Source organism: Siniperca chuatsi, linkage group LG15 (assembly GCF_020085105.1).
Source record: "Siniperca chuatsi isolate FFG_IHB_CAS linkage group LG15, ASM2008510v1, whole genome shotgun sequence".
NCBI classification, from domain to species: Eukaryota; Metazoa; Chordata; class Actinopteri; order Centrarchiformes; family Sinipercidae; genus Siniperca; species Siniperca chuatsi.
This window is the reverse complement of record NC_058056.1, coordinates 29,156,929-29,166,928: the sequence shown is the minus strand read 5'-3', so window position 1 is coordinate 29,166,928 and position 10,000 is coordinate 29,156,929. Positions and strand designations below refer to the sequence as shown.

At 48.8% G+C, this 10,000-nt stretch overlaps 2 protein-coding genes across 6 annotated transcripts in view; both read right to left on the bottom strand.

Moving 5' to 3' along the window:
- sec23a (Sec23 homolog A, coat complex II component) overlaps window positions 1-5,380 on the bottom strand; it is a 30,987-nt gene extending 25,607 nt beyond the window's left edge. For 2 of the 3 annotated variants that reach the window (XM_044166311.1, XM_044166310.1), the window contains exons 1-7: window positions 5,235-5,380; window positions 3,284-3,547; window positions 3,096-3,153; window positions 2,439-2,525; window positions 1,483-1,719; window positions 811-887; window positions 486-630 (exon numbers count right to left, since the gene is read on the bottom strand). In XM_044166311.1, coding sequence (XP_044022246.1) covers window positions 486-630; window positions 811-887; window positions 1,483-1,719; window positions 2,439-2,525; window positions 3,096-3,153; window positions 3,284-3,504 — 825 coding nt within the window. In that variant the 5' untranslated portion in view covers window positions 3,505-3,547; window positions 5,235-5,380. Of the gene's footprint in view, window positions 1-485; window positions 631-810; window positions 888-1,482; window positions 1,720-2,438; window positions 2,526-3,095; window positions 3,154-3,283; window positions 3,548-4,995; window positions 5,019-5,234 lie in introns of those variants that run through there. The other variant, XM_044166313.1, reaches the window with a different exon arrangement.
- A 771-nt stretch (window positions 5,381-6,151) lies between these two features.
- Window positions 6,152-10,000, bottom strand: part of srp54 (signal recognition particle 54) — an 11,281-nt gene continuing 7,432 nt past the window's right edge. For all 3 annotated transcript variants that reach the window (XM_044165600.1, XM_044165599.1, XM_044165601.1), the window contains 5 exons: window positions 9,824-9,897; window positions 9,099-9,207; window positions 7,961-8,131; window positions 7,129-7,224; window positions 6,152-6,796 (listed from right to left, as the gene is read on the bottom strand). In XM_044165600.1, the coding sequence (XP_044021535.1) occupies window positions 6,705-6,796; window positions 7,129-7,224; window positions 7,961-8,131; window positions 9,099-9,207; window positions 9,824-9,897 (542 nt within the window). In that variant the 3' untranslated portion in view covers window positions 6,152-6,704. The remainder of the gene's footprint in view (window positions 6,797-7,128; window positions 7,225-7,960; window positions 8,132-9,098; window positions 9,208-9,823; window positions 9,898-10,000) is intronic.

The window sequence follows — 10,000 nt, the reverse complement described above, 5'->3', positions numbered from 1 at the left end:
ACCGATTTGTGACCAAGCAGAGGCAGATTTACTTCATTATTAACTACAAGAGTTCTGGGTCCAAATAAGACCAGATCCACTTTTGGTCACACAGGTTGTAACCGAAAAGCCTAAAAACCCACAGAGCGCCCAGCATCGTCTCCTGTCCTACGTCTGCTTCATGCAGAGAGACTCAGTCTCGACTGGATAAATCCTGGATAACACTGACCGATCCACCTGGACAGAATCCGACTTATCCTTCGTGACAGACTGGCGGAGTTCGATGATCTCTCTCGCAGTAGTCTTCATCGCCCCTAGGTGGCACTGCTCAGGGAAGGCTGGGGGTGTGTATGATTATTTTATTATTTGCACGTTCGTTAAGTAACCTGATCTGCGTGCCGTACGGTGTTGTATTTGGTATTCACGATGTGCAGGCTTCACGATAAAAACAAGAGACACGATGCTGAAACAGGAACGCTGCTCGGTTGAAACCTCGGCCCCCTCACCTCCAGCAGGCCGACAGCGATGGACATGGCGACGCCCAGCGAGCGCAGCGGCCTCTTTCCCTGAGTGACGGGCCAGGGGTCTCGCTGCAGCTCCCCCAACAGGTCGGTCAGGTTCATGTCGATCTTCTGCACCGGCTGCAGGAACCTGAAGTAAGAGCCAAGAACACACGTGACACTCCGAGGGCCGAACTTAGACTACCGACCCCTAAAAACACGTTTCATACGATTCATGTTCTGTTCCTGACGTCTTCTAGTTTTAGGTTTTTGTTAGCTTGAGGCCATTTTTGAAGCTCTCCGTGCTGTGTGTGTGTGTGTGTGTGTTTACCTGTTGGACAGAGGCTGTGGGGCAGTTTGAGGACCTCGTCCCTGAGTGGCTGAAGGTTTGGTCAGACCGAGCATCTCCTGCAAAGAACAATTCACAGCTGGTTAAACTGTTAACCACCAGCAGGACGAGTTACAGTGTTAGTTAGCGCTGTTAGCCACCTGCAACACTGCAACACTTCTGGAGCAGCAACTTAAAAAGCAAGCCACCTCCCCTGGATTAGGAAGACCAGGACCCTTCCTGGAGCCAGCCCTCGGAGGTGGCCAGGCTTACACCCACCGGGCCCAGGTGGGCTCAGCCCAAAAGGAATGACATGGGGGTCCTTGGGGCAACACTTGCAAGGCTGGACGTAAAGTTGGCTGCGGTGCCCTTCAGGCAGCAGGTGAAGTATCACCAGTGAGGGCCAGGTGGAGGTGAGATCAACAGGTGGATCGGCGCAGACGCCCAGATCACACTGGACGTCGGTTATATATCCCGTCAGGCCTGTGAACACCTCAGGATCCTCCAGGACGCGGCACGTCTGAGGTACTTAGCTTAGCCTGCTGGCACCACCACCCGGACCCGGACCAGCAGCGGATAATGGTCTAGGTGACGGACTAGTTATAGTGTTAGTGAGCACTACTAGCTACCTGCAGGACTAGTTACAGTGAGTTAGTGCTGGGTTAGTTGAGATACCTGTAGCTGCTTGGCGTTCAGGTCCTTGGTCCCCCTGAAGACGTAGCTCTTGGAGATCCCCTCACAGCCGAGCTCATGAACCTGAACCATCCGGCCGAAGGTGATGAGTCCGACCAGCGCGGTGGGAGGCAGCAGAGACAGGGACATCTGCAGAGACTCCTTCAGAGCCTGCAGGTCCTCGTCCTCCATACAGGTGTCCACAACGTACAGGAAGACCAGCGGCATCTGAGGACCCCGCTGAGGACAGAGACCACATCGGGTTATACGTCTGAAAAAACGGTCAGTCTCACCTGTGTGTCTGTCGGTCTCACCTGTCAGTCACCTGTCGGTCGGTCTCACCTGTGTGTCTGTCGGTCTCACCTGTGTGTCTGTCGGTCTCACCTGTGTGTCGGTCGGTCTCACCTGTCAGTCACCTGTCTGTCGGTCTCACCTGTGTGTCTGTCGGTCTCACCTGTGTGTCTGTCGGTCTCACCTGTGTGTCGGTCGGTCTCACCTGTGTGTCGGTCGGTCTCACCTGTCAGTCACCTGTCAGTCACCTGTCTGTCGGTCTCACCTGTGTGTCGGTCTCACCTGTCAGTCACCTGTCGGTCGGTCTCACCTGTCAGTCACCTGTCAGTCACCTGTCGGTCAGTCTCACCTGTCAGTCACCTGTGTGTCAGTCTCACGTGTCGGTCACCTGTGGGTCGGTCTCACCTGTCAGTCGGTCTCACCTGTGTGTCAGTCGGTCTCACCTGTGTGTCAGTCGGTCTCACCTGTGTGTCACCTGTGTGTCAGTCTCACGTGTTGGTCACCTGTCGGTCGGTCTCACCTGTGTGTCAGTCGGTCTCACCTGTGTGTCAGTCGGTCTCACCTGTGTGTCAGTCAGTCTCACCTGTCTGTCAGTCTCACCTGTCTGTCAGTCTCACCTGTCTGTCAGTCTCACCTGTCTGTCAGTCTCACCTGTCTGTCAGTCTCACCTGGACCACGTACTCGATGGTGGAGAACTGCGGCAGCAGCTCAGCAGGTTGGTTCACCTCAGAGATTCCAGCGTACGACGGAGGAAACTGAAACAGGACAAACTGTCACTGTTAACACACACTGTGTGTGTGTTACTGTGTGTGTGTTACTGTGTGTGTGTTACTGTGTGTGTGTGTGTTACTGTGTGTGTGTGTGTGTGTTACTGTGTGTGTGTGTGTGTGTGTGTGTGTGTGTTACTGTGTGTGTGTGTGTGTGTGTGTGAGTCTCTTCTATCTTTGTGAGGGTCAGCGTCAGTGTTATACCTGTACAGTGAGGACATTAAGTCTGCTGCTGCAGCAATAAACGACGCCTTCACAATTAAAGACAAAATGGATCAGATGCATTCAGCTGAATAATAAAACCTTTACAGAGGTAACATGATAACACCTGTTCAACAAGCATTAACCTGCAGATTTCTGTTAAAACGTATTAAACTGCTTATGGATAACTACAAGTTATTATGTACAACTATTCAGAACAAAACGTTATAATATTTCAAAAATAATTTGTAATTGTACGAAAACAAACTAATTATGTAACGAGACGTGGCTGGTGAGAAAAAGGCTGCTGTTCTGTCCTCACAAGTATAGAAGTACATCAGTGTGTTGATACTGAACCTGGTTCCTCTGGTAGCAGAAGTTACAGGCCCACAGTTTGGCTCTGTAGTCCACCTGGCTGAAACACACAGACAGCTGGATGTTACACAGGTGAGGGACTTTACGGAGCTGCACTACCTGTCAGCCTGTGCATGCTGTGACCTCCGACCCCTGCCTATGACATCACACAGGTGTGCAGTGATGCGTACCACAGCGGGTTGAGCACGGCGCGGCAGGTAGCCCGGCTGCAGAGAACCGGTTCGTACTGGATCGGCGGCAGGTCGGGTCGTTCCCTCAGCGGGGTGAACAGAGACGCCACCGGCACCACCATCCGGGTCGCCTCCAGCCGGCTGGACGGCCACACGTTCCAGCTGAACCGCACGCCGTCACGCTCCTCGTTCTGAGCAATGTATTCTGGGAAGGTCGCCATGGCAACGCAGGGAGACGGGGTCGGACACACTGTCAGGTAAAAGCTGGGGGGGGAGAGACACAACATCAGTGTACTGCAGAACCGCTAACTAAACTGCAGAACCGCTAACTAAACTGCAGTACTGCGCCGTAACCGCTAACTAAACTGCAGAACCGCTAACCGTACTGCAGGACCGCTAACCGTACTGCAGAACCGCTAACTAAACTGCAGGACCGCTAACCGTACTGCAGTACCGCTAACTAAACTGCAGAACCGCTAACCGTACTGCAGGACCGCTAACCGTACTGCAGGACCGCTAACTAAACTGCAGAACCGCTAACCGTACTGCAGAACCGCTAACCGTACTGCAGTACCGCTAACTAAACTGCAGAACCGCTAACCGTACTGCAGGACCGCTAACTAAACTGCAGGACCGCTAACCGTACTGCAGGACCGCTAACCGTACTGCAGGACCGCTAACCGTACTGCAGGACCGCTAACTAAACTGCAGAACCGCTAACCGTACTGCAGAACCGCTAACCGTACTGCAGTACCGCTAACTAAACTGCAGTACCGCTAACCGTACTGCAGGACCGCTAACCGTACTGCAGTACCGCTAACTAAACTGCAGAACCGCTAACCGTACTGCAGAACCGCTCGGTACAGTTCCTGTGGCTGCAGTTTCCCGCTCCTTCAGGCGTTAATGACCTCATGATCTTCCCTCTGGCGCCTCCTTCAGGACAAACTCAGGTCAGACCCTTTTTCAGGTTTTTACACAATGTAGTTTATCGTGTAATCTTCGAGTCTGTAGATAAACTGTTGTCTGTACCTGAAGTTTTGTGTTGCGTTGTAGTCACACTGAACAAACAAATTCTGTGTGAGCTTTTTCAAAATACTACAAGAATTGTACAGAGTTTGGTTGGTGGCCTGCAGATAACTTCTCAGCTGGGGGTATTTGGCCCTCAGAGCTTCTAACATCCTGACTACAGCTCTGAGTTAATCATGAAAATATTCAGAAAAATATTCTTTTACAAGTTTTGGAAAATCTTTCTTATCAAATCTTATCAAAATGTGCAAATTCCTTCACAACTACCTCTCCCACCACCTGAGAAACACCAACCAAACTCTGTACAATTTTCTATGTATTTAAAGAAAAATCACTACCCAGCTTTCACATGACTGTAGTGAAGTAAAAAGTAAATGTAGAAGTAGAAGTATAAAGTAAACTTGTACTTAAATACAGTACTGCAGTAAACGTGCTTAGACTAGTTTGCGCCACTGCGGTTTAACACTGAAACTATCAGACTGAAGCTGTTTGTAATCGACAGGTGATCAATCAGAGCTGATAATCAATGGGCGCGGTTCATTCATCAGATGGCCGTTAATATTTAACTTTGCTATTTAAAGTCCAGTCCCTTTAGATCTCAAAGATGCTGCGACAGTTAACAGGCTGACGTCAGCAGGTACCTATAAGACACGCACAGGTAGAGTAAATGTGTGTCAGTGTCACACCTGAACCTGAAGGTTTTCACCCCAACAGAAACTACATCAACCAGTTTTTATCTCCAGAGTTCAGCTCAGTTAGCTCCAGAGCTAACCGCTAGCAGCTAACTAAGCAGGTAAACAGCGTCATTAACGTCACACAGGTGACAGGTAGAGGATGCTCAGACAGGTGACCTGACTGAGTCCAGGTGAAGTTGGAGGTCTGTCAGGTCCAGGTGAGTCTGTCTGAAGGTAAACGAGCCACTCACCGCCGCTCTGCTGCCGCTGCTGCTCCTCTCCGCTGACAACGAAGCAAAACAACATGGCGGCGGCCGGCGCCACGTCAGGACGCAGAGCGCAGAAACACGCGGAGGTCTCACTCTGCGCAACATCCGGGAGCCGCATTCCTGCAGAGACCGTGCTCCGGGCAGCGGAGCGGGACTGCTGGAGAGAAACGCCTCACACACCGAGGACAAAGATGTTATATTCGTTAAAAAAAGTCACTACGACCAGCCGAGAAGCGAGTCATATTACCATGATGTAAAGAAAGAGAGAATAACAAAACAATCCTAAAATATAACATTATGACAATAAAGACATTTGACTTTTTCGTGTAAAAATACAACTTATTCCAAAATATACTGACTTTATTTTCTGTATCTACTTCCTTTAATAACCGACTCCAGACCTGTGTGGGCGCAACCCTTACCTGAGTTTACCTGCTGCTGTGTCCACCTGAGGTGGCTCACACCCCATCTCAGAGTGAGTCATCACCTCCACAGAGGATCTTTGTCGAGCCTCGCCCAGTGCAGAGAAAACCCCCAAATATTTCAGGACTCACTTTTTACTCAGATCCTCTTGGACGCAAAAGTATGGAAGAAAAAAACTGTTTCAAGTTAAAAATGATAAAAAATAAAATATATTCCTGTAAGGAATATCTTTGTGACTTCCGGACACTTTGCTGATTCTTTCAAAGTCAACATTCCAAACTGTAAGAAAGTCATGAAACTTCTGCTTAAATCAATGATTTCTCGCAAATAATTTGTTGACATCCACTTTGAAGTAGAATCTCACAATTTGGAACTAGTATCATAATTTAATATAAATAAATAAGTGACATGATTTTAAATAGTTTTATAGCATCTCAGAAATCATCAAAATTACAATGAAATAAAAACACGGCAGGTTTAAAATGGTGCAATACAAATGTTTATTATAGGACAAAAATACTGTCACTAACTAATGTTATCATCATCATCATCATCATCATCATCATGTGGTGTCTCCTCATCCAATCAGGACAGACTTTCTGCTCTGTTTAAATCTTATACACAAACATCTTTTACAGAATTAAATTAACAAGGCCCAAAAACAACCAGCTCATCTTCCTCCTCTTCACCATTTAAAGGAGCAGTCTAACATTTTTGTTATCAGTCAGATGTTTCTGATGGATAGTTTGATCTCTGAAACATCTGAAGAAACCAGAGAAGAAGAAACTGCCTAAAATGACAGACTGCTTCTTTAAATCATCTTTTTTTTCTTCTGGCGTTTCTCTAAAAGCAGAAATCTTTATTTTCCTGTGAAAAGCAGCAGAGGACAGAGTGAAAATCCAAACATCCTGCTTTTATTTTGTCTTTCTACACTTCCTGCTCTCTCTAAGCCCCACCCCTCTCCACCTGTCAGGAGGCGGGGCTTTAATTTGAAGTTTTTATGTTTTAAGGCAGCCGGTTGGTCGGCGGTCACATGTTGTTGAATCCCATCATGCCTTTCATGTTGCCGGCGGCTCCCTGCTGGAACTGACGCATCATCGACTGAAGACCCGCCATTCCACCTTAAAAACAATTCGCACACAGTTGATTATTATTCATCAGCTTTCAGACGCCGTCAGGCTCAGCGACACTTTGATTCATTCATCAGTTGTGATGAGTGGGGGAGGACCAGGAGACCCCCTGGTGGGGGGGCGGCTGCTGTGGGTTCAGGACCCAGAGCGGGTGAGCCCCCCCTTGTCACTGATGGTATATTTCATGAACATGTAATTATTATTATTATTATTATTATTATTATTACTGCTGCGGATCTTTCTATAACTACGACTGAATAAAGTCCTGACGCTGTATAAATGATCCTCCTGCAGGTGTGATGGACAGGTAGACCAGGACTCACCCATGTGGTGCAGGACTCGGGGGTCCATCATTTTGGCCATCTGCTGGTTCAGTTTGGCCATCTGAGACGGGTTCACGTTCTTCGACATGTCTCCTCCTGGAAAACACCAAACACACATGAGACAGGTTCAAACCCCAGACTGCTCAGTCCCCCTCCCCAGTCCCCCCCTTTCTGATTCTGAAACCTCGGGCAGAACCAGATTCAGGGTGGGCGGCTATCCGCCGCTGCCGTCTCCGGCTGACGTTCAGGAGATGGACTTTGTCCTGACTCCAGGTTCAGGTCTTCTACTCCCCTCAGGTCGGCCTTTTCATCGTTATCAGGCCCACAGCGGAGGCGTCGGCAAACGTGATGATGGTGTTGAAGTCGAAAGTGGCTGCACAGTCGTGTGTGTGGAGAACAGCAGGGGGCTCAAAACGCAGCCCTGGGGTGCTCCGGTGTTAAGGACCCCAGGTGGTCTGCCCGTCAGGAAGTCAAGGATCCACCTGCACAGTGAGGAGTTTAGTCCCAGGTCCTCGAGCTTTGTGACGAGTCTGGAGGGAACTCTGGTGTTAATGTTGTCCAGGTGAGATAGGGTGGCGTGGAGGGTGTGTGCTATGGCGTCTTCTGTTGATCGGTTGGGTCGGTAGGCAAACGGTAGTGAGGAGCAGATGCCACCTGGTGGTGATTCAGGCATGCTGGTCTTGTTTCCGTGGGCACAGGACTGATGGGGGACTTCCTGAAGCACGTGGGTGCGACAGAACTCAAATCGGGCAGAATTAAAATTGAACGAGCCCCTTCTGGCAGAAACCGGTAACTGACTGAGCGGATACAGGTAGATGGTATACGTCTTTACCTTTAAAGAGTCCTTTGATGCCCCCCATCTTCTTGACCATCTGGGCGAACTTGGTGTACTGAGTCAGCAGCTCCTGGACGTCTCTGGTGGCGACTCCGGACCCCCGGGCCACCCTCTGGATCCTGTTGGGCTGCTTACTGAACAGTTTAGCTCCGTCTTTACTGTCCAGCTCTGAAGAGACAGACGGAGAACATGAACCAGTCAAACCAGTAAAGCGTGAGGACAGAAACATGCAGACAGTTACAGAAGCAGCTCCTGTCATGCGTCAGTGGCTAAACGTGGTTCAGTCCACGTGTGTGTGTCTGTGTGTGAAGGTGGAACAGTGTGTGTGTGTGTGTGTGTGTGTGTGTGTGTGTGTGTGTGTGTGTGTGTGGGGGCAGTACAAGTTTATGCAGGGCAAGTTGCTAACACTAGCTAACGCTAGCTAACGTCAACTTTTACCGTAGCTGTCTAATGTCGAGCGCTGTGGGTTTTAATAGCATCTCTACAACGTGCTGTACTCTGATTGGATTAAAATGTAAATATTTAGCTAATGTCTTACAGTGTAAGGATGACTGAAATGTCATTGTATGGTAAGTGTTGCAATATCGGGCCCCTGTAATTATTAAATGATGGGAAAGAAGGGTTAGCTGAAGCTAGCTAGCCGTATCCTCAGATGACGATAGATAACGTTACATGAAACACCACCGCACAAAGTAGCCTAAAGCTAAAGCTAATGTGTAGCTACATGTTGCTAAATGAATTCATTACTCTGCCCCGAAAGATTCATCACTTGATGTGACCGAGTCTCAGAGATATGCAGGTTGTGCAACGAACTGGGGGGGGCGTCATCTAGTGGCTACATGTTATCAATGTTATCAATAACACCTTTAAGTGTCAGAAAATATTGGAAAATGCACGTCACAACTTCCTGTGATGTCATCAAAGGATGTTTCTTGATATGACAAATAAAAGCAAATCCTCATAAGTGAGACGGAATTTCTGCTTGAAATTACTGAAAATATTAATCGATTATCAAAATAGTTGCAGATTATTTTTCTGTGGATTAATGGACTAATCGTTTCAGCTCTGGACAGTTAAACTGCGGATCTTTAACAGTGAGAACCTGTGTGTGTGTGTGTGTGTGTGTGTGTGTTACCCTGGTCGTTCATGCTGTCCATGATGGTCATCAGTTTCTTCAGTCTGGCCATCGACTCCTGTTCGTTTCCTTTACTCATGAAGTCTGTACCGAAACCAGGAATCATCCCCTGAACGCATCACAGCGACAGACAGACAACAGTTCGTCAGCACAGCGAGCCCCGTTTACTCACTCAGGGTTTCAAACGTGTTCCTACAAATCTGTAAATCTGTCTGGAGTCCCTCGACTGTCCAAAACCTGTAACTCGAGCCTAACGCTGCCTTCACTCTGTGAGAAGTTTGCTCTTCGCTCACCGCGTTCTGCAGAAAGCATTGGATTTAATTAAGTTCGGAAACTGTTGGCCTATTCACAAACCTGGTAGCCCCATCGGACTGCATTACTTTTCCTGGGTTAAGTTCAGATGCTGTTGTAGAACTGTGAAACACAGTTTTCCTTCCATCGCTCTCTACCTCCCTGCGTGCACCTGTCGCTCCCGGCTACATAACACACAGCCGTTATCTCATTGGTTGCCGCTGACCTTTCAGAGTTGAAATAATCTGACCTTTGAGTGCAGCGGGGCGGCCCGCCGAGGTGTGGGGGTCTTAAGTCCCGTGGCTCGAGACTCGCAGACTCTGTTTCTAGGTCACGTGACTAAGGTCTGTGTACTTCATGTGCCTGCAGGAGAGGTCATGTGACTCAGGCTCAGGTGTTGTTATTGCGCTGCAGGTGAGAGTTGGTGCGTTTACCATGATCTGTCCGAAGGGTCCCATCTTCATGATGTTCTGGAACTGCTCGTACATGTCTCTGAGGGTGAACTGACCTGGAGGTCAGAGGTCACAGTCAGTGAACATACCCATAATGCACTGCGTGTTCTCCAGGTGAGTCGAGCTGTGTTGCACTTTATTTACTGTCCTCCATTTTAT